Source organism: Calypte anna, chromosome 8, assembly GCF_003957555.1.
Source record: "Calypte anna isolate BGI_N300 chromosome 8, bCalAnn1_v1.p, whole genome shotgun sequence".
NCBI classification, from domain to species: domain Eukaryota; kingdom Metazoa; phylum Chordata; class Aves; order Apodiformes; family Trochilidae; genus Calypte; species Calypte anna.
The window spans coordinates 27,535,166-27,559,231 of NC_044254.1; the positions used below are offsets into that span (position 1 = coordinate 27,535,166).

General features: G+C 41.7%; 1 protein-coding gene across 7 annotated transcripts in view; it reads left to right on the top strand.

Annotated features, from left to right (window-relative positions):
- FGGY (FGGY carbohydrate kinase domain containing) overlaps window positions 1-24,066 on the top strand; it is a 298,819-nt gene that overhangs the window by 83,148 nt on the left and 191,605 nt on the right. For all 7 annotated transcript variants that reach the window (XM_030455591.1, XM_030455592.1, XM_030455587.1 and 4 more), the window contains one exon: window positions 2,878-2,942. In XM_030455591.1, coding sequence (XP_030311451.1) covers window positions 2,935-2,942 — 8 coding nt within the window. In that variant the 5' untranslated portion in view covers window positions 2,878-2,934. The remainder of the gene's footprint in view (window positions 1-2,877; window positions 2,943-24,066) is intronic.

Here is a 24,066-nt window from a genome sequence, read left to right on the forward strand (position 1 = left end):
AGTAAATACCTACTCCACCCTTGCTAGGCAGACAGACTCTTTGCCACAATGGTCTCTCTCAGCTTCACAGAATATAAAATATTGTACCTTGCTAGTTAAAACTGTGATAGCAAAGACATTAGAAGCTGCTACTGTTCCAGTAAACTGCTCCACTTCTTGGCATTCAGTCATTGTGGAGGAAGCCTCTAGGATTTACCTCTTACCACCAGCTGGACCACAAATCACACACAAAGAATAAGTCTGAAATTTTTCTGATGTACAAACCACTTGCTTCCCCCAGTGATGGGAAAAGCTCCCAGGCCCTCTGGCACTCAGGAACTTGCCTATGACAGAGGATACTGAGAGGAGCTTTATACAACCATTCATTTGAAGTGTTAACAAGAGACTCCAAGATAGCTTTTCCTCAACTTTCTTGATTTATTTTCTTCTTATGAAATCTGCAGCTAACTTAGCATACATGACATGCTTGGTGACAAATTATTGTTAATTAATGAATGGGTTTCAAATTTTAAGGAAAATGCTTGAAACATTATCTGCAAGTTATGATAAAAACAAACAAACAAAGAAACAAACAACAAAACACCATGTGGCTCTTGTAATAATTTGTAAGTCTAAATTCTTTTCCCTATAAGTAGATGAGATTTCTCTGAAATCTGTGTCCTGCACTAATGTTGACCTGTAACATAACCCTGCAGCTTATCTGCTTACAGCAGTGTAGTTGGAGAAAGTCCATGAGAAGACAGCATTTATACTGATGCAGCTAAGAACAGATCTGATCCAAAATAGATTTTAAAGTAAGAGGGCTTCTTTCAAGTTAAAGTGATGATGTCATTAGCTTGGGCTGTAGGACTAGGTGATGATGGAAAAGGAAGAGAGGAACTGTCATGTCTTCTACTGCACATGTATCTCAGTTTCATTTTCCTTACGTTTTGTGAGACTTACACGAGGTTTATATTCTGTGAGACTTCAGATACTGATAGTTCAGATACTGGGATGGGCTGGAAAGGTTCATTTAGCAGAAACTGAAATGAAAATTTTATTTCCTTCAAAGGTCACTCTCAGAGTTCAAGGGATAATTTTTCATTTTATAAAGCCAGGGAATGATCTTGCTTGTCCTACACTGCAGAACCAGTGCCTATCATTTGATGCAGTCAACCTGATCTATCTGCATGCATGGGGCTCGTGTTGCTGCTGGTTCTCTGTGTACCACATCCTTGCTGCCTGGGTTGGACAGGGTTAGGAGAGACCACAGCTAAGTTCAAAAGGATTTATGCTCCTCTTCTCCTCAATCATGGATCACATTATGTGGACAATGTGTTGTATTGAGCTCAAGGAGAGATTTTAATGCGCAAAGACAAAGATCCATAAAGGACATAGGCACTCAGCTCTGAGGCTGGGCTTCAGAAGCCTTAATTAGGATGCTACTTTGCCTGCACAGTGTGTTGGGAGAATTCAGTAATGGGATTCACATGTACCAGTACTCTGAGTGGGGGGATTGAGTTAGTGAGCTGGAAAAATACTAAAGAAAAGGATACAATTCAGTGCTTCAGTTGGTACCTAAGCCCTTTTCTTGGATCTGACCCTGAATGCTGAAGTTTTAGTAATATGTACCAGGCAGCCCATGTTTACAATTCCACTGAATTTCCATAGGGAAATAAATAAAATGAAACTTTTTTTTTTTATTTGACCCTGTTATTAGAGTAGAAAGCTGAACACCAAACTGCACTGGAGGCCCAATGCTATGCCAGAGCTATGGTTTTCTTGTTTCTATTCTGTTTATGAATGCTCTTCATCAACTAATCACTGCTTGGCACAGTATTAAATTTAATCACTGAACTCCAAAACGTTGTAATGTGTCTACCTACTCCATGGTTCCATTTGCATGGAAATTTTCTATCTCGTTTAAAGACTATTAAAGCCCTGCCTTTCTTGTGCAGAACAAAAGGGTATTGTTTACTTTGTTTTTCGTTATTTTCCTATTCAACAAAAGATGATTATTCTGTTTCCTCAGTGCTGAGATCCCTGTGAACATGTAGACCTCCTCTCTTCTTGCTTTTCTTTCCCCTGGATGACTATAAAATAGAAAAATTTCCTTCACACAGAAGCTTATGGTTGAAATGAACAAAAGCAATTGTTATTTATCTAAACTTTCAAGGTTTTCCTGGTGAAGGTATCAGTTAAAAAGTTGATGTGAGGCATAAGTAAATAAAGAAAGTTACAAGGCACAGCAGCAGTAGCACTGAGAATAATGAACATTTATGATTTGGAATGAATCTTTCATGATACAACAACATTTGTTTCAGACAAAAACTTTTGGCCTTTTAAGAGCAAACTCACAGAACCTGCAGTTGTTTGTTTGGATCCTATTATTGCCAGCACATTGCAACCTAGAGAGAATAGCTTTTTTGATCCTACAACAAGGCAGCTTGTGGGCAGGAGAGCAAGGTTCTTGTTTTTTGAGAGCTAGCAGCCCATTCACAGTGGGTTGACTTTCAAAAGACCCATTTATTGAGTGATGCAAACTCTGACTCACCCTCCATAGGTTAAGTTTGTAAAAATCCACTTATATTCATCTTCCTAGCACCTACACAGCTGCATAATGTATTTATTGTCTCTAAGGTCCCATTAACCCCCTTAGAGACTTAAGAGCAATCTGCTGTACAACCCCAACCAGCTGATGTTCTCATCTGGTGAACAGGAGTTTTCTCTTTTGTCAGTGGTGATCTACTAAACAGCAGATTTCTTCTCTCTGGGCAGGATAAGGTCATGGAGTGGCCCAGGAGTTTAGGTTTGAACATTTCCTCCTGTTCTAACAACCCTCAGAAAAAATATGCTTATTGCTGATGTTGTGCTAATATGTGACACTGTTTTTTCCAGGTCTCAACCAGATGAACCAGGTACTCTTCGATCTCTGAGTCCTCTGATCATCTTGCAATGATGCTGTAAGTAATCATTTATTGTAAGCAGCTTTTCAAGCAGATGTTTTGTGCTAGTCCAGCACATTTTAGTAGCTGGAACGTTTCCTTGTATTTCCCACTTGTATCACAACCCAGTTTTTATGGTAGATTTAAGGGTGTGGGAGCAGTTTTGCTGTGTTGGCAAGGCCTTGAAAAGGACAGTACCACCTCATCACCTCCTCCACCCATCTCCTTCCCCACCTTCCCTCCTTTCAAAGGGAGAACATCAGGAAGTTTGGAGATTCAGATGTGGTTCCTAAACCTGTGTCAATGAGGAAGGTCTACTGTGCTGCTGGAAATGATGTGCAGCCTCTTGTTCCTGTATTTCAGCTCTCCTTCCTCTCAGGAAACCCAGACTGCAAGAGAACCCAATGACCCACGTACTTAGTATTGCAAAAAAATGGTGATTGCTTAAAAAAAGGGTGTTACCTTACGTACATGGCTTCATTTCTTCACCAGTTCTACTGCATGTTGCAAATAACAACAGCTATTACAGGACTGGCTTTATGGGACACACACTCAGAAATGAAGCACCTCCTTCTTTTCCCCCTTGTCTGTGGTCCTAACTCAGCAGAATTTTCTTTGTCTGATAATATGGCCAGACCAGAGGAGGGATTGTACCTTCTCTCACTACTGTAGGTGAATAAATACTGCAAAAACCCTTTTTCTAATGTTGAATCAAACACTGAAATTAATCTACTCCTCTCTTTTCATAAATATCCCATGCCAGCTTTCTGCAAGCCACAGAATGCTAACCTGCTTGCAGAGATTCCTACAGAAAGGAGGTGGCAGAATTGCATGTAGGATTATTTACTAATATTTTACTTACTAAGCTAATAATAATTTATTTAGTAAAGCTAATGTGAAAGAAGAACACTGACCAAATACTTGTCTTAGTCTTTACTCAGGGAACACATATTACTCTGTGTCTTTCATGGTCCATCACATCTAAACTTTAAATGTGAGTTTCAGAACACATGTAGGGAGTAGATTGGTACTGAGTATAAAGATATACATGCTGCTGGTTTTAAGCTTGTAATAAAACTTATTGAATACCAATGAATATGCATTTAAAGGAAATTACCATCTGCTCCTGTTTAATCCTTGTAAGAAAAAAGCAAATTTGCTTATGAATTTTCTGCAGTGGCTTGTTCTCTAAAACAGAACAATGGAGGCTTGGTACCAAACTCACTGAAATCAATCAAAAGACCCTCATTTTAAGCCCTGAGTTTGTAGCCTACACAGAAATCTGTTTTGGCAGCTGCCACCTTTACTAACACACCCGGGTTCAGAGCAGGTTCTTCGAGGGCTGCAGTGGTAACAGCTCTTTCATCTGGCAAAAATAGTCACATATTCCCTGTGGACCAGGCACAGAGGTGGACCTGTAACATGCACTCACCTGTGTGTTACGTCAGTATGTCTAGTATGTGCTGTTCCAGTTGTAGCTCTTGTAAATTAAACAGAGAAATAAACTACTTTTTTTGCTGAAATATGATCCGAGGCTCAGGTAGATTCCAGCTGTGATCTTGCTCCTTGGCTATGAACATACATTTATGTTCTCAAGGCATTAGAGCTCCTTCTACACAGGCAAAAATTGTAAAAACAAAATGAACAACGTTCTCTGTGTACAGTAGAGTTATTTAAAGTGCCTGAGGGCTTGAACATAAGCAGACACTGTTCCCATACAATATAAGCAAGACTTCTGGGTTTTGGCATTTAAAATGACAATTAAAAATGCAGCAGGCATGTTTCAGCAACGTTATGGGATGCCATAAAATATCCAGAAAAGGATTCCAGACAAAAGTAAAGATTCACAATAAGGATTTTTTTTCTTTTTGTTTCCTACTTCAGTTTTTAGTGTGGTGTTGTTGCAACATGCCAAAAATATTAATGAAACAAAAGTAAAGGGCAGAAGGTGTCTCACTCATTGGAAGCTATTGTATGACAGAGAATGCTTCTCTGAGAGAGTCAAAATTGACAATCTGCATGGCTCTGCTCAGGTAATTGTTCATCTTCCCACTAAAAAAGGCCCAAACAAGTCTGAAGGTGAAAAATGCCTTCCTTCCTCAACACAGGAACAGACACAATGCACTCAAAATCTCTCCCTGGCACAAGCTTGTGTACTAGGACACTACCTGATATTCCTTGGATGTGTTTACCCCAATACATGTATTGAGGTAAATTGGGGTAAATAAATTGGGATGTATAGAATGATGCTACTGCATAGTCAGCCAGCTGTTCCCACTATATGATGCCTCCTGACAGCATCCCATGGATCATGAAATTTGTGCTGTATCATGTACATTTAAGCAACATAATGTTTACAAATTTATAAGGCACCTCCTGTTCTGAATATGTTTTAGGCATTAAGCTAAGGTGAGAAGAAAAACCTGAAGTTCAAGTTAAGGATTTAATTACAAGGCCCTTCTTCCTTAGTACTTTTTTTCCTGCCACTTGGAAACCCTTTGAGAAGAAGAGATCCTTGGTTTCTTTGGGTTTTTTGCACCTGAATTCCTGCTTAATCTACACCTTAATCTCCAAAATGCTTTGAAACGATGTTATGGCATTGTGTGAAATTTCCTCTAGGATGATCAGCTCTTTCTTAGCCTTAAGATGGGAGACAAATTGCAGTTTGGTTTTAAATAGTTCTGAAATCCATCTCTTATAACACTTTAGCAATGTGTTTTGTTCTGTTCATGCTCTGAAACCACGCAGCCATCAACTCACCCACCTAATGCTCAGCCAAAAGAAATCTCCTCCCCAGCTTTCCTGGGTTTCTCTGAGTTCCCTGCTCACCATGGGAATCCTGCTTGCAATGTTCCACATCAGTTATCCAGTGTCTCAGGAAGGGCAGGAAGACGTAAGGAAACTCTTGGCTTTATCTGTTCTCCTTAGTGCACAAACCAGTCCAAAGGGACTGGGAACGAGACATCTGCTAAAAAAGAGGGAGATAAAAGGTATCTTAGGGTTACATGTGTTTCCTGGGGCTGTGCATTTGCTTTCCTTTATTTTTTTTCCCTCCCCCTTACCACAATTCATCACTATGTGAGAGCTCTTTTCTCCCCTTTGCCTGTTTTTGTTTACTTTCATTTGAAGGATGGAAGAATTGTCCATGTGCCTTGCAGCAGTAGAAGAGTTTGGTTCTAAATTTGGCATGATTTAAACCTACTTTGTTTTCACTGCTGAGCTACAGATCTACCCTTTAAAACTCTAAACATTTATTTTGACTTTTCCAAAGACCTGACTTTCCTCTGACATGAGCAAGAAAGAGGGTCCTTGATGACCATGAATTAATTAAAATTGCATCTGAGGAGTTTAGTCTTGTTTAATGGCTTTGTTCAGTTATTCTGCCTCTTCATTATCTTTACATAAAGATTAAAATCATACAATCATTACATTTTCTCCTCTAAAATAAAGAAGATTCTTATCAGAAACTTAACTCCCTGCATGTTTTCTTCATTTCTCTATCAATGCACACATGCACTGTCCTGCTCTGGCAGGGGGGGTTGGACTAGATGATCTTTCGAGGTCCCTTCCAACCCCTAGGATTCTGTGATTCTGTGATTTTGTGATTAATTTTATTGAATAACTCCTTCAGCCTCCTTTTCCCCTGTCTACATCTCTTCAGACACAAGGCAAGCAAAGAAAAAAATAGTCCAGAAGAATTAGTAACCAGAAAAAGGAAAAATCTGGTTCTTCACTCAGATCTTCATAATCACAAAAGTTTTATGGCTAGTTTAGCTGTTGTAGGAAAAGCCACTGGTGTTCAGCATGTTGCATTAGGATTTTCAAGACCACAGCATCATTTTATGCAATTTGATTTTCTAACTCCCTGAATGAGAAAGAAGAAATTCAATATCCACTTGAAAGTGAAGGTCTATCATTTCTGCCTGGTTAGTAGTTTAGTAAAGGTTTAGCTATGTAAACACTTGTTCACCAGGAAGGGTTAATCATTGCCATGCTTTCTTATACTCCATTACCAGATTCCATGTTCTTTTTCTGGGCCTTTCTCAGCAGGTTCCTAAACTCTGAACTCTCTTACTGGCTTCTCATATCCCTTCATTCTGTGTGGATTATGTTGGAATGATGACTTTGATAGAAACTCCTGGAAATATGTGCATTAAGTATGGAGGCAGCCTTGGCACTGGCTGCACAATCATCAGAATAAATCAGAAACAGAGCTGAAATCCCCTCCAAAAGGGAGGCTGAACATTCAAAATGAGCCAGAGGAGATCTCAGTGGACATGTCCCTTTTATCACTGTCATCTCTTCTTAAAAAACCATGAAGACTAAAGCAGCCTGATAGAAATAGTCCTGCACTAGTGTTGCATAAACAAATGTGGAAATACTGCAGTTTAGGACTAGAACAGGACCTGCAAAAATTCTGCTGTCATCCCTCTGAGTTCCTCATGAGGTGTGAGCATCCTGCTGGCAGAAATGTGGGGCCAAGCTGCTGACCTTTGTGTCGCCTCCTTGAGACACTTTCAGCTTTCTCAGCTCTGAAAACATGGGAATCCTTGGTTTAAGGCTGATCCCTCGAGTTGCTAAGTAGCCTCATGCCCACTGCTTCTGAATTGGGAAAGGAAAAGCTAATTCCCTCTGGTAAAACTTCTCTCCTCTTGGATCCGTTACGTCCCATGACTAATTGCACGTCACTTCACTTGCATTGGATCCAGCCTCCACAGGAGGTAGTAGGAGTTAATGTTATTTTCTTGGGGAAGGAATTGGACCCTGACTTTATCAAGTTATTTTCTCTGAGCAGACTGGTGTGGGGGGTGTTGCTGCATGGTGCAGTCAGAGCAGGAATTCTGCAAGAGCCAGAGGCTGATGGCAATTCTTGGTCCCACTCAGGAGAAGACATTTGGCAGGCAGAGTGGAGTGGGCTGATCCATCCTCTCTAAGAAGCAGAAGCACACATTTCTGTGGCTTGTTCTGCAAACACCTTCCTCATAGACAATGCATTTAGAGCAGCAAGAATTGAGGGAAGTGTAGAAGGCTTTCTGTCTACTTCCCAGAGCATTTCTAATGTAGAATTCAGCTGACTTGAACATTAAATATGATGCATTTAAAAACCATGACATTTTTTGGGGATGCATTGAGCAAATTTCTGCATTTTCCCACTATATTTCTAATCTGAGTTGTGGTCACAAAATTATTACTACTTCATACCTGTAGCTGAAAAAGGAACCTTGTACCTCTCTATGTCAAACATGGCTTTAATCTGCTTTGTAGCTTGTTTTGTTTTGTTTGTCTCTTTTTCATTTCCCTTTGTGGTATTAAGCTCTGACCCTGAAAGGTGAGGAAGTGAAGGAAATGGAAGAGTGAAATCTAGGGAACCTGACACTGAAAAACCAAGGGAATCATGAGGCAGTCTGTCTGGTTGTGGAGCTGAAATGTAAGTGGACTCCTCAAATTAATTACTTTGGAACCCACTTACTTTTGTGTATGGACTCCCTTAAGCATAGGTCCTACATTATGTCACCGAGATGGCATTTGGGCTTGATTTATGTTGGCACAAAACTAGCTATAAACTGCACATGTGTGCCCATAGTAGCCCTTTTCCAAACAGAGCATGTTTATAGAAACAGGAAACATGGCTGCAGCAGGAGGACACTGAGCCTCTGCTGTGTCAACAGCATCACAGCTCCAGGTATCCAGGATCTGCACGCTGCCTTCATTTTCCATCTATTTCAGCTCAGTTGGGAACTTGGAACATGATTACCAGAGATTAGTGGTTGGTTGGTGGAGCAGAAATGACTTATTAGGTGAAATTTACTCTGCTAAAGATGTCTATCTGAATAAGAGCCACAATCCACATTTTAATCTCTTTTTTTTTCTTTTTTCTTTTTTTTTTTCCATATCTAATCTGTGGCTGTATTTCAATCTCTCTTTTCTCCCTCTTCGGAAAATGAGAACACACCATATTAATTATTTCTGATTCTGTAGTCACATAATTTATCTTTAAAAAGATATGTGCTTTCCTGTCTGAATAAATATGAGGCCTTCAGGTCATCTTCAGGGAAGCACTAACTCTCCACTGTTTTTATAGTACATTAGAAGCAGTTAAACATATAGAAGCAGTGTTCAAGGTTTCTATTAGCAGGCAGACATGAATGAAGATCAAAAAGAGCAAAGCATTTTTGGTGACAGAAAACTGTATTCTTTGGTTCCTCTGATGCATTTATTTACATATTCAGTCTTCAGTCTTTTTGAGTTGCTAGGTACTATGAATAGGCATAAATAACCTTCTCCATCATCCACTTGGATGTCTCTGTAGTGAAATAAGAGGGGCTTTTATGCTTCAAGAACACAGCACCCATGAACATCTTCTCTGTGACACTGATGAAACCCTTCCCAGAAGAGGAGGGATGAAGGTGAAGTGAGCCATGAGGGCTGCAACTCCTCTTTCTGATTAACCTAAAGGCAAGCTAAATGAGTTGCACACTGTAGAAATTCCCTTTTGCAACATCTCTTTCTTCAGACTTTTAAAGAAGTCTGTGACAGAGACATTGTTGTGTACACAAATCAGTCTCTGAGTTTCTAAGGAGAACTGATGATGCAGGAGGAACCCTTTTTTTCATGTGGTATACAGCCCACTCTTTTTCTCCTGCAGTTCAGAGAATCTTCATGTTGGTATTTCAGTGATCCAGGAGGGTTTTTTGGGCACATTTTGTATTGGGAGTTGGAAATAAAAAAGCTCTTCATCTTGTCTTGGTGTAACTGAGGGGAAATGCATGTGAATCCTAAAGCCCAACTTCAAAGTAAGAAATGCTGTTTGTTAATGAAGATTATCTTGAAATAGGAACTAGTACCAAAGTCTTTCAAATGGAAGTACTTTACCTCTTGCCCCGTTAGAGCTGAGAGGGGGTTTAAGCATTGCCCATAGGAGCACACAGTAAGCTCTAACATTATCCAAGTGATTTGGAGAGCTTGATCTACTTCAGATCTTACTGCAAATCAGCAGTAACTGTGTGTTGCAGTTCTTGCAGTGGATATAGGTAATCTCAGAGACAATTTGAGTGGATTATAGGAGAGGGGCTGTTGTATCAGTCACTGAAGATTTACACTCCCTTTGGAGCTGGTATGGGAACGTACTTCAGTCTGGGAAATGCAGTTCCCACTTTAAGTGTCCCATGACTTGCTTATTTACTGATTGCAAGTCAGATAAATTTGTCAAAATATTTGTAACCTAGAACATGAAAACCAGAGCCAACCAACCTGCACTTCGTGGTTTATCACATGAAATATTTCAAGTTTGATTGCTGAATGTAACCCTCAACGCCCTGGCATGAGCACTGTTATTAAAGATCACAGATACTGAAAACAGAGGCAGTGATGCTCTGTTGGGTTTGAGCTGGAACTTTTTTTCCTCCTTTTGTTGGAAAACTGCTTGCAGATAAATGCTTAGCTTGGATTCACCTCCTTAGCTGTTTCACTTGGGGGCATAATGTTATGTTTGGGACAATATTAGAACAGAATAACAGGCACACTTATCAGAAGGACTGGGAAACAGATACTGGAGTGCTGAATGGGTGTTGTGGGGGAGGGTTTTTGAACTTCCCTGGATTAGTGCCCAGCACAGGAGTAGATGGTAGGAAAAATCACGTCGGCAGAGAAGTGCGTGGTGGGTCCCTGTGGGTGTGAGTTGAGGACACTCCACAGAAGCCTGTAATCCATCTCTGCTTTCAGGAATAGCAGGCACAGGCAGCACAACTATCAGGAGCTCTCTGATGGCAAAAAGGCCTGCAGAGCAATGTCCATGGCCTTTAAGTGCAAAAAGGGTGTTTTATTAGAAATTAAACCATTTCTTTCACGCAGGTCAGAAACGTGAGGTTTCCAAAGTCCTGCAGCGTGTTCCAACTGTTTGAGAAAAATATTTCCCTTCAAATTCATTGAACCAGCATTTGTATCTGCTCACTGTGCATGTCCCACAGAGATCCACTCCCTCTGAAGGACTTCTGTCAGTTCAGTTTATTTGGATGAATAAGAGCTGCTGGTGGTAGTGTTTGATTTGTGACCTTTGTAAGGACTCTGAAAGTTGGGAGAGCTCTGCAGGTGCACTTTAGAAAGGTGCTGGAAACATATTTTTGTGCTTGAGCTTTCATCTGAAATACAAGTCCTTGTGCACAGTGTCCATGTGTATTTATGTGGTGGGAGTGTGGTTTTAAACACTGAGCTGCATTATAACTCCTAACAAATTCTCATATTTTATAATCTTTGTACATACCAACCTTATCCCTTTCCCCCCCCCCCGAGTACTTGAAATGAATTTACATGATAAATGTAGAGCAATCAGAACAGGATATGAAACAGAAACCTCTGGAGTGAGCATGAGTAGGACACAGATGTAATATCCCTCAAAAGCACGCACTGCTTGCTGACGTTGGTTGGGAAGGGAATGGGCCTGGAATCCCAGTCCAAGCCTATGTGTTGCAAGAGGCTGTGGAAGAGATCAGTCTTATTGTCCCTTGATAGCTTCTCCTGGAGATTTGAGGTTGTACCACATGCTGCTCTGATTGCCAGCTTGCATCTCTTGTTCCAGCTTGGATCTGGAACGAAGCACTTCTTCCCAGCCATTGTGTCTTCATGTATTTTGGTATCTGTGAAGCAGAGACTTGATGTGAACGTAGACAATGAAGAAGCAACTTATAACTGTCCCTTGCCTCTATTTAGCCAGAGGAGCAGAGTCCTTCTCTTTTTGTATATACAGAGTAGAAGCTAAAGAGGTTCACCCCAGGGTTTGCCAGCTGTGTAGGTCACAGAGGTTTGCAGTCCACGCTGCAAGTTCACCCCAGAGCATCTTGCAGCATACTCCAGCTCCAGCTGCTGGTCCTGTGTAACCTCCTTCCTTTCCCTCTGCCCTCCCTCAGATCCCTTCATCTTCTTTATCTACAATACCCCTCATCTGACCCCTCTGCTCCTGGTTTCAGGGTGTCTCCTCCAGAAGCTGGACAATTCAACAGATCTGTCAAGAGGTGCAGGAAGGGAACCAGGGGTTATCTGGGTGTGCAGATTATCTCAGGGGTTGTTCTCAAGAAACAGTATCTGTAAGCTGTACAAGTTATCCCAAGCTGGAGACAAGTAGAAGCAGGGCTGGTGAGTTCATCAGGGCCAGCTGTCTTGTGGATATGGGTGAAAGCTGAGAAGTCTGAAAATAGTGGTAGAGTCTCCCTGGAGCCAGGAAGAGGTGCCTGCAATTGAGAAATATGAACAAAAATTAATTTTTTTGGTATGTATTTGATGCCTTTGAATGACCTCCCTTTGTAAGGAAGGGCTTCCTGGAATTCTTCAACTGGTTTTATACCCAGAAAGAAATTATTTGGCTTTGGATTCAATGTACAAGTGGGATTTGACTCTGCAGTGAGCCTGCCCCATGACAAACCCCTTTAAAAATACAATCAGCAAAGTTTTCCTCAGATGTAAACTCTGTGTCTGCTTCCAAGTTGGACTCCTGCTTGCTCATTCCTCAGCTGGGTTTGTCAAAACTTCACAACATTTAGTCTTGCTTTTCCTTGCAGTGCTGAGTCACTCTCTGACTTGATTGAGTTAAAATGTTTGTTGCTATGAATTTTGCTAGCCTCTGTCTGAAATCCAAGTGAAAAAACCTTGAAGGGCAGAATGCTCAAAAATGAGGTTTTAGGTGAATTTTTATCCTCAAGGCTTTCACATGTAACACTTGCACATATTTTGATTTCTCTGTTGCTTGTGGTCTCTTTAGTTACACCATTGGAATCTGAATTGTGGCAGGATCAGGCACAGAAAAAGCACGACCAAAGGAAAACTGAAGTTTTATTGGTTTCAAATAGGTCTTCCATCATCAGAGGTGACTCCTCTGAAAAGGCACCAGGACATCCTTCTCTCTGCTAAGATTTCTCTCAGTCCTATAAACAGCTTGTAGGATTTTTATGTCAGCCTGAGCTTTTTTGGACTATTTATAATGCACCATTGGGGAGTGCAGACAACACTGGTCTTGAGTAGCTCTTCAGAGAATTGAACTTCTTGCTCTCTTGTTCCTCATTTCTGTTCCTGTTCATCCTGGTCAGGCAGGATACACACAAAAGGTGGTTGGAATGGATCTGTACCCATGGAAGTTGGAAAGTTCCCCATGGAAGTTGGAAGGTGCTGCAGGTGTGTGCACCTTTCCCTGAGCAAAAGATGCTCCCTTCAGGCAGGCACAGCTTCCACCTTCTAAAATCCCAAGGGCACGTGAAGCTACATGAGAGCTGACTCCAGGGAGCTCTGAACAGCAAATGTCAATCACAGTTGAGCTGACAAGCCAGGAAACTTGTGTTTTGGCAGAGCTGTAGCTTCATGGCTGGATCAGAAAGCAGGACACAGCTGTGCATGTAGTGAGTGGTGGGGTATGTATGCACCACAAAGTTTTTGCAGGGTATGGGGTATTGCATAAATCTCACCAAGGCCATAATTTTAAGGATTATACTCATGCACAAAGAGGAAAATTTCGTTTTCAGGATTCTTTACTGGTGATGAAACATAAGCCAGAAAGAACAGTGTTGGGTTTTCTGATGTCAGTGTGAGCTGACTGAGTTGGCAGTAAGGAAAATTATCCCTCAATTAAAGGCTAAACAAGTTTAAAAGAAGCCACTGAGACACAGCTAGGATGGAGCCCCGTATTGCTGTTATATTTGCTTCTCAGAAAAAAAAGCCAGGCTTAAAAGTCCATAAGCTGTTGCCTCTCCTTCTCCCCTCTGTTGAAAAATTAGTCTCTTTGTCACATGTAAGAGCTGAGCAAGTCACAGGAACAAAACATGTAGGTGTTCTGAAAAAGTCATTAAACAATATGCTATTTGTTAAGCACATCAAGTTCTGGACAAAATTCATATAATGCCATGTGTGCAGGTGATAAAGAATCCTTCATCAGTAAAAGTTTTATTTCTTGCCTTGAATCAAACTGTGACTCAGAATGAAAATGTCAGTGAGACACAAGGCTACACTGAGAGTATATGACCACTCTTTCCAATCACCCTGTAATTAGAAGGGGTTTTGTTGGTGATGCATGAGCTATGATAATCTCTGTGGGGCTAAGAATTAAACTCTGGTCTCATCAGGAAAAGCAGTTGTTGATAAGCTACAAGTTGAAAAATGTTACATTTAATGGTTCTTCCCAGAAAGGGCACTGTTAATGACATAGAAGCATTTCATGGTAAGAATTTTGTCCCTCCAAATGTTAAAATGGAATGTAAAGACACTTTTTCAATTTTTTACTCTTCCTTTTGAGGTAATCTTTCAAACTAACTCTTTCTGAATATTCTGTGATATTTTAGCAGTATCATGTAATTATACGATACAATGATGATAAATTATAAATAGAGATTAAATATTAACTGTTATATACCCATATATAGAACACAGCACTGGTTTGGGCTGTCTTAGATGCCATCAACACAGATGTCCAGGAGGAAGCACCCAGCCTTTAGGCACTGTTCATCCACCAGGGAAGTTTGGCTACTTCTGGCCTTGGGCATGGAGGCACCCACGAACACTGTACTTTATATGCACTCCCACTCAGGTTTGAGCCTCCCTACCATCTCTGCAGAGTTTTTTAAATGCCATTACTCTGAAGGATTCATCACCCACGTAAGGAGGGAGGAATTCAAATCAGATGGGGAGCAAAGCTTTCTCCACTGGGAATAGGAGGAGGTGGGGCTCTTGGGGATGGGAGAAGTGAGGGAGGAAATGAAACTGCTGGTGGGCAGAATGGGTTCCCATGGATTCTACCATATGGAAGGGTATGGATGGAGTTAAGTGGGACCAGGATGTGAGAGCAACAGACAATAGGAGTGGGGAAAAGAAAAAGGCATGTTCATCAAGCCCTAGCCAGAGGGAGAAACTGGAGTACAATCCTGTGATGGGAGATCTGGAACAGGAAAGGAAGGACCAGGGGAGAGTAGCTCTGCTTCCATAGTTGGTTCAGGGTGGTTTTGTTACGAGTTACCTGTTTTTAATGGGTACCTCACCATGTCTTGCTGTGAACTGAGCTGTTGCCTCCTATTGTTTCCCTTCACTACAATTTGATTACAAGATGAAATCTTGACCCCATTGTGGTCTGGATTCACTCCTATCATTCTCATTGCATGAGTACACTCATTGACAGCAATCCACAAACCTGAGATAGGCTTTTGTAAGATGTTTCCAAGATACTTTTCTAAAAATTCATTTAGAGGGCTCCCCATTTGCCTTCTTGTCTTCAAGTCATGAGAATGCAGATGGGTCCCATTTTAAGGCTTCTTCGTGCAATCAAGTTTGATCAAATTCTTCTTCTACATAATTGTATGCCCCCAGGAGCTGGATCTCATTCAACTTGCAGAATACATCACAACGGTTAGTAGGACTGGACTGGACTGAAAAAGTCCAGAAAGAAAATATCACATGTTTGTAAGATGCCTCACTTGCATTAGTTTCAATTTATTTACGTAGTCACAAGTTTATTTACTGCAAAGGCAGTGCAGCTGCTTTGTTTTGATAAAATCAAAACATATCAGTTCCTAAAAGTGAGAGAGATTCCAATTGCTACATCCAGACAGCTTCACCATCTTTGAAATACCATTGGTTTAGGAAGGAGAAGGTGACAGTGGAAAATACCTTCTCTTCATTGTGCAGTGAAACTGGAAGCCAGCCAGAACGTTGGGCAATGTTGTCTTCTGATCTGAAGTGTGTGTTTTGTCTCTGGAGCAGAGGCAGCACTGACCAAGCTGGCTGCACTGTTCAGATACCAAAGAACTTTCTATATCTCTGTCTGCCCCTATTTCTTCCTTTTCTGAGAAGCTTCAGAGTTCTTCTCAAGTATACTCTCTGTGTTTTGAGATAACACGTGAAAAGGAAACTTTGTGATTTTTCTTTTCCTGTTAATTGTCAGGGAAGTGTTTTGGTTTTTTTCTTTCTTTCTCCAATTCACATGACTATCAGAAGCTGAGGAGCAGCTAGGTAAGGACTGAAAACACAGGCGGAAGAGCCAACCATCTGGTGTGTGGAGGAGGGCTGACTCCCACAGCTCTGATCTCAGCACTAACGTGCAGCATCTGTGCAGGACCAGGGATGGCAGTAACAGGGATGTGCAGCACAATAAGCCACATGAAGAGCTGGCACCTAAATACCTTGGGGGATGAAGAGCCTGATGCCCAGGCAGCTTTCCATGACAGCTTGAGGAGCAGAAACTGCCCCAGGGCAGTGGGAACAGGTTTGGGGATTTGAGTTTCTGTTGCAGGTTCCTTATTGGAATGTGCTTTTCCTGAGGAAGTGGGGTTCTGCACTCACACCATGTTTCAAGTGCTGTTGTATTTGTTCTCTGGAAAAAAAAAAGCATCAGAACAAAAAAAATCAGGAGTTGCTCAGCTCAACTGAGTTTCAGCTTCCTTCCTCAACTAACTTGATGGACACAGTGTTCCAATGGGCTGAGGGCAGGACAGAAATTCCTCACTGCCACTCTTCTGGGAGCTTCTTCAAGCTGTGTTAATGGCAGGAAAAATGAATTTCCAGAATCAGCTTCCTTGAAAGCTAGAAATCTTGTAGCTAAACCAGCCCCAGGCCAGTGTTGTTTCATCTCTTCCTTGCTGTGCAGTGGCACTGCCAGCCCTGAGATGAACTTGCAAACTCCTCACACATCCATTGAGTAAATCCAACCAAGCTGCTGAAAAATGCAGCTTTTGTTCTCTGAAGCCTGAAGCAGTTAATATTTACAGCAAACTTCAAAGACAGAAATGGCTACAGAATAGCAAAATATTATTATCTGCCACTTTGGAAAGCTGCTTCACGTTTCTCTGAGATTTAAAGCAAAGTATAAAATTAGGCTCTGTATTCTCCAATTCACTGGAAAAATAAGTTTCTATAGAAACTACCACTTCAGAGGTATTTACATTTCTCTACTCTGAAGTGTCTTGAGAAAGAACATTCCCATAAATAGCAAACAGAAGTTGTCATATTTGGTATAATAAGATAGTGTTTACAAAAGACTGTGTATGATGTAGGTATTATTTTGGGGTTTCTGTATAAATTGTGGATCCATTGGATATATTGTGAGTGAGTTAAAGCAATGTGTAAAAATTCCTTCTTGCCCTTCATGGGGATGGGTCTGCACTGACACAGAAGATTGAATCTGGTATCTCTGACAGAGCTGATTCTTTAAAAACTCATCTCTGTGTAAGACAACAAGAAAAATCCCAATATCTTTAGTTTTAGACCATGTTCTGCCCAAATATGCATCACTTGCAGTTAGAATTTGGCTATTTGTTTCTGGTACTTTGTTTTGTGGTTTCCTACAGCCCTCCAGTTACCTTGTGCCATGTGGGTGTATTGCTCTGTAGTTATCTATTAGTGAAAGCAGGATAATTAGAGTGAAGAGGTTGATAGAGAATTTGGGTTGTGGCTGTTGCATGCCTTAGAAACTCTCCCTAGTGGAGAAGGACTGTATCCAGCATCATGTCCTTCTCCAGCATGCTCTTGCTCATACAGATCTTAGTGATTAGGATATGAAAGAGGAAAATTGGGTTCTGGACTAGGAGAAGGGGCCACCCTACACATGTCCTTTCTCAAGGGGATCAGTCATCATAGATCCTTAGGGAAAGGAGGCAAGAAACTATGAAATTAGCTTTTCTACCTGGGATGCCCTCCCAGCATCTGTCTTTTTCAGGACTGGAGGTTGCATCCAACCTATTGCATTTATAACCACTGATAGAGCTGAACCTCAGTGTATATGGTTTTACCCTAGAGATGTGTCAAAAGAATCATGGTCAAGCTGGAAATGAGAAGGTGCAGGGTACAGAGCACATCCCAATGTCCTCAGGAAGGGAGAATCACTGAGCTGTGTTTCTTTGAAAAGACATCTGGAAGATTCAGATGCCTGAACATCATTGATGTCTTCTTTGTCAGCTGAATATTCTGAAAAATGTTAAGCAAACCAGGAGTGGGGAAAGTGTATGCTCCAGATGTAAATTAATCACTCCATTAATAACTAATGGCTGAGGTGGTTCCTGGTACCAAACCATCTTCTGATGGCTGCTGCAAGTGAAAAAGTAAAAAAAACCTAGTTACTGGTACCAGCTTTTTAAGGTAGTATTTCAAGTCAATTAACTGACAAATGCAATCTTCAAATACAGCCCATAAAAAAGGATGGGCCAGGCTGCTGCCTCCTAAATCGGATTTGTTTTCTGACAAATGACTGAATTATAGGGCTTAATAACAATGAATACAACGTATCAGTGCGGGTGTCTCTCCTGTGCCTTTGTTTTGTTGTTTTTCTTGCCCAAGATGTCTCAGAAGCTTTGAATGCAAGACATAATAACCCAGATCCTGCCCTGGTAGGAAATTGTGCAGTCTTTTGTTTCAAGCACACAGCGTGCACCCAGACTTGCTCATAAAATATCCATAGCAAAATCATGTGATGCCTGCCTCTCTTATACATTTTTAAGAGCTGTGCCCTAAATCCATTAAAGACTGTGAGACATGAATAGGAGAACAATCCTTCTTGCCATATGGGTAAGAAAGGAGTTGGGATCAAGTAACTGGATATATAAAAGGAACCATGTGAATTTGCTGACTACCAAACCTCTGCTGTGAGAACGCAGAACCTCTTGAAGCTCAGTTCTTTTGTCTAAATTGCTGAAAAGTATTTTGCTTTACAGAAAAGATGAACTTCATGCAATAAACATGGAGCTGGCACAGAGAGAGATAAGAGAGAGGGAGCTGTGCAGGAGGCAGAAGATGGTGAGGACCATGTGTACTGATGGAAGGTGTTTTCTGGTTTCAGGACAACTGATCTGAGGGAAAGGGGTCTTTACACTAAAAGTAATTAATTTTGAACGATGAAGTGGCTGGTTTTACTCCAGAAGTCAACCTTGGAAATCCAGTTCTATACATTGGAAAAAAATGGCCTTCCTGGTTTTACCCTTAGAAGAGAAGCAGGGAACCTAATGACATCCCATGTAACCTAGGTGGATGTTCAAAGGAGAAGAAGGGAATTAGCCACTCAGAATGAAAGGGAATTGAGTGTCTACATACCTAAGGCTCTTTATGAAATTACATAGTACATCTCTTGCCAGGAGTCTTCTCATCTGATCATTTCTGTAGAACTGTAACGTCTTTAATTTGGAAAATTTACACTGCACCTAAGTCTAGAAGGCAGATACTTCCTTTTTCTATTCAATGTCTTGCATCATGGGAGTCACTTGCGGGTGCCCTCAGAGACACCTTTTGCTCTTTGGACACATCTAGGATCCTCCACAAGATTTCAGACTTACAAATGAGGCTCCTAAGAAGCTGGTTTTGCTTCCATGAAAGCTGAGAGAGAATTGGGAGGGGATGGAGACATTGCCCTTACTAGCAGCATGGGGCTGCATTCCTGCTGCTCCATCCTCCTCTGTAGGCAACATGTTCCTGTGTCCTGAGGCAAGTTAAAGAAATAAATTGTGTTGGTATTTATTGTAAAAGCTTACAGTCATGTGGGTAAATGCAGATTTCCATACTTTAATGTGTGTGCACTTTGACTGAATACAGCCCCACTCAACCACTACCACAGGTGGATTCCTAGGTGGGTCAGAAACTCTCAAGAAAGCCCAACATTATCTGGGCAGGGAGTTGGAGAGAAAAAAAAGTGGCTCCAGCATTTAGGAACTCATTTATGTAGATTCTACTCCCAAATGCTTGGGTCTTTTGAATCTGAAGTAATGCATTCTAACCTCCTGGGGCTTTGCATGTTTGAACCCTGAAGCCATGTACCCTGTTAAAAGAAGAAAATAGAAAAGCTTCCTGTGTAAGTTTACTGTAAATATAAATTTGGGATTTTTACATCTTGGTCACCAGCTTTTTAAAATGACTTTTTACTAGAACTGCCTTTGCAGTTTGTGATGTTCTTTTCTACTTTCAGTTTCCCTTCTGTACTGCCTTGGTTATAAGCAGGCCGTGGTTTTTTGCAAATGTAGCTGGGATGTTTGCTGTGTTTTCCTATACAAGACCTGTGTTAAACCAACACAGCCCCAAATGACCAAGAAAAAAAACCCAAATATAAAGCCAAAATCTAATTTTGTCCCTCATGCATTTAAGCCACTGCTATTAGAACAAGTTTAACATGCACAGTATAATTACTTCACTGAAATCTTGTGTTCACACTACACCATACTTGGGTGTATTTTGAGATTTTTAGTAACACTTTTTTTTTGGTTTTTTGTTTTGGTTTTTTTTTTGATTGAGGGGTGTAGGGATGTAGGGAGTGTGCATTGAACAGACTGAATGGATATTTGACCATAGCTGCAGGTGATGAAGCCTTTGCAATCACAGCCTCCCTCCTTTCTTTGGTTTACAAATAGCAATCTCAATCTTGCATTTATGTCTCTGGATCCCAAGTAATGTCAGAAGGCTCCTGTATCAAATGGGAGCCCACCCTCCTGGTTTGACTGGTGCTGGGAAATTGCAGGTAGCAAAACCAGCAGCTAATTAGCAGTCTGGAGAGGAGAAGGCTCCAAGGAGACCTTTTGTAGTCTTCCAGTATCTGAAGGGGGCCTACAAGAAAGCTGGTAAGGGACTTTTTAGGATCTCAGGTAGTAATAGGACTAGGGGGAATGGATTCACACTAGAGGAGGGGAGATTTAGATCAGATGTTAGGAGGAAACTCTTTACCAGGAAGGTGGTGAGACACTGGCACGGGTTGCCCAGAGAGGTGGTGGAAACCCCATCCCTGGAAGTTCTTAAGGCCAGGCTGGATGGGGCTCTGAGCAACCTGATCTAGTGGGAGGTGTCCCTGCCCATGGCAGGGGGGTTGGAACTGGATGATCTTAAAGGTCCCTTCCAACCCTGAAAATTCTATGGTTCTGTGAAAATACTGTGACTGTCTCATTGATTTCTTCTCAGAAAAGAGATGTTACTATTCTAATACCTCATTCTCCGTATTTCTATTTTGATGTCTCCTCTGATTTTTGTTTCAGTTTCATGTGGTAATTTTACTGTTGCTGGAGATGTGAGCTCACTGATGTTCTCTGGAATGTTCAGTCCACGTGAGGGGTGCAGAGTTTGACATTTTATTTGGGGTTCATTTGTTTGACCATGTTTGGCCACCTAAAAACTAGTCCAAGGCAGTTGCCTGGTCTCCCTCTGTGGGGAGGGGCACCTTGAGAAGGTGCTTCCCCATCCCTCTTCAGAACCTTTACTTGGAGTGAGTTGTCAGAACACATCTATTTCTCTGACTCTGGGGACAGCCTCAGCTCTCAGTGTCTCTGCCACCCTGTCAGACACCTAAAGGTTCACTGCCATTTCTGCTGCAAACACTCTGCTCCTTCTTTTCCTGCAGAGCTGCACTTGCCCTGTTGGGCCTGGCAGCTGCCTGAAACCAACCATTTCCTTCAGATCTCCATTGCCTGCACCAATCTTGAACTTGTTGACCTCTGTGCCTGTTAATTATTGATATAACCTTACATTATTTAGGCTTGTTTCAGCAGACGGGTACATTATTACCAGACAGACATTTGCCAGACAGGCTGATAGATAGCATCCTAAAAAAGGTCTCAAGTTGCCTTTGTACAATAAAGGTCTGTAGCTTCATCACTCTTTCCCCCACCCCTGCCTCTCACTGGCAAATTAGTGCCTTCAAACCTTCTAGAAATGTAAGGGGAAAAAAAAAGATGTCTTTAGGCAATGGGCTTAGTCTGGGTTGGAGCTGTGGTCCTGATGTTGGTCCCTTCTCTGAAAAGAGGAAGTCATCTTAACCAATCCTCTGAAGCTGCTTTTTCTTAAGACACAAGAAATTGTTTTGTTTTTCAACCCCTTGCCATGGAAAGGAGAACTGATTTCTCCCTGGTTGCTACGAGCTGTATTGCAACACTCCAGAGACACAGGCAGAGCTGGATGTCTATCTCCCAGGGAAACCTGCCTTGGATTTTTTTCCAACCCCTGCTGTAGTTACTTTGCCTATGGATCCCAGGAAAAAAAAAAAAGGCCTATCAGAAGGAATCAGCTGTCATTTAAAACACACATGCTGAGCATTTCTGAACCTTGGGTAACTGCAGCTGAAGCTGTAATGAAGGCACAGGGTCCTTGGTGACAATCACATCAGCATGAGGGGCACAGCTGATGAGCAGCGCTGGCTACGTGACAGCTCTGCTGCTGCTGCTCCTTCCTCTCTCTCTGCTCGTCATGCTTTGTTTGCTCTGTTGCAATTGCTTTCTCCTCTGAAGTCAAAATCCCACTGCTTGATACGTGGTCCCTACGAAAGCAGAAGAGGGAAAAAAAAAAAAAAAAAAAAAGAGGAAGGAAAGGAGGCGGAGGAGGACGAGGACAAGAAATGCAGACTTGGATCTTACATAGCTGATGGCTCATTTGTTTTCCAGGGGCTTCCTCAGGAGAAACAGTTGATTCTGGGCAAGCAGTTTCAGAAAGGTTCACTGGTTGTCTTCACAAGTGATCTAGCACCAGCTTCTAAGTGTCATGTGGGTGCTCACTGCAGCAGTTGGACTGTGGGGATACTTGTGGTGAATTTTTTCATCCTTTGTGAGTAGCTTCTGTCTCATTTCTGATCCACTGCTACAGCAGAGCTTTTTCCAAGTGCCCCGGGAAGCTCCTTTAATTTATCCCCAGCTTGCCTGTTGTGTTTGGCCCCAACACTCAGGCTCATGTCTCTCTAGACTCTCCTTACTGTGCAGCCACACTGGCTTTTTCTCTGTCCTCCAGGAACGCTGGCCCAATGTGCTACATTTCCACAAAAGCAGGACCTTACCCTCAAAGTATTAATAATCCCCTCACTTTCTCCCATTCAAAGACACTTGTTCCCACAGGTCCAGCTTTGTACAGTAGGAGGGGACGTGTTCAAAAGAGATCCTTTAGGTTTGTCAAAAACTATTAGCAACAGGCATGGACAAAAGAATAAAAGAGGAAACCTGCATTGATTTCCCCACTGCTCTGTGGTGTGTTATGGGTCTTGGGCAGCCTCTCTGAGATGTGCAGGTTTCCCCCAGCTCATGGTATCTTCCCCATTTTACAGTCTCTCTTACTCCTGCTGACATTTTGTTGTGCTTTTTTCCAGACTAATCAATGAAGAACTGTCATCTCTCCTCTCCTTGGTCATGTATCTCCTTTGTCCAGTCTGTCCATCAATGCTATCAGACAATCCCAGCCTTCCACTAAACAATCAGTTCCCACCTTTTTAAAATCTGTCCTCAAAAAATGGTTTTCCTGAACCATATCTTGTTTTCAAGTTGTCCTCCACCTGAGCAGATGAGCCTCACAATTAGCAGCCCTCCCTTCTTGTCCTGGATAAGATGGAAGAATTTATCCTGCCACACACTGTGGGTTTTATCTCTGTTTAGGGACAAGGGAGCAACTCCCATGCTCAAATCAAATGTGAAGTCTGACATGAGTAAATGTGTAAAATGCAAGTCCCTAACACTCAATCCACAAACTCCCTGTAGATTTTCTAGATGACTTCAGGCTAGTTTGCTGAAATTAAATTACATAAAAGTCAGACAAACCAGCACATTATTATGTAAAACTCCACAAAACAAGTGTTGTGATTTTAACTGAGTTGAACAAATAAAACATTAAGTGTAATTTTTGTTTGAGGCCATGTGTTAGCTTTTGAAAACAAAGAGGAAAATGAACCAAGTGACACAAAACATATGTCTGCAGATAGTGATATAACACATACTGTATCTGGACATCTTGTAAGTGTGGTTTTAATTCTTGCTGCTGTTGTGTCTGGAGGCTTTGTGTGCAAAAAAGGCTTCCCTGTGCTCATGCAACAATGCAGAATGGTTTTTGTTCCTACTGCATCAGGAATAATGGAATCCTCTTGCAATAAGGTGGTGGGTTCTGAGTCCTGCAGCTGAGACACCTCTCATGGGGAATGCTGGAAGCTTGCAGAAAGATGTTGTTGGCTGTGGTACAGATCAGCTATCAGCCCACCCAGTATATAAAGGAGACTGACTTCACCTTTGGTGTAAAAACCCCTGAACATTGAGATTAAGAAGTCCAAAGGAAGGGTCAGCATATGACAAGCTGAATTTAGTTCCTTTGGTAGCTAAAGTTCTGTCTATTCCCTGGTTTCTCACTTGCCTTACCATTGTCATCCCATCATCTGCCTGAACTTGTCTTCCCCATCTGCTGCTGCAGC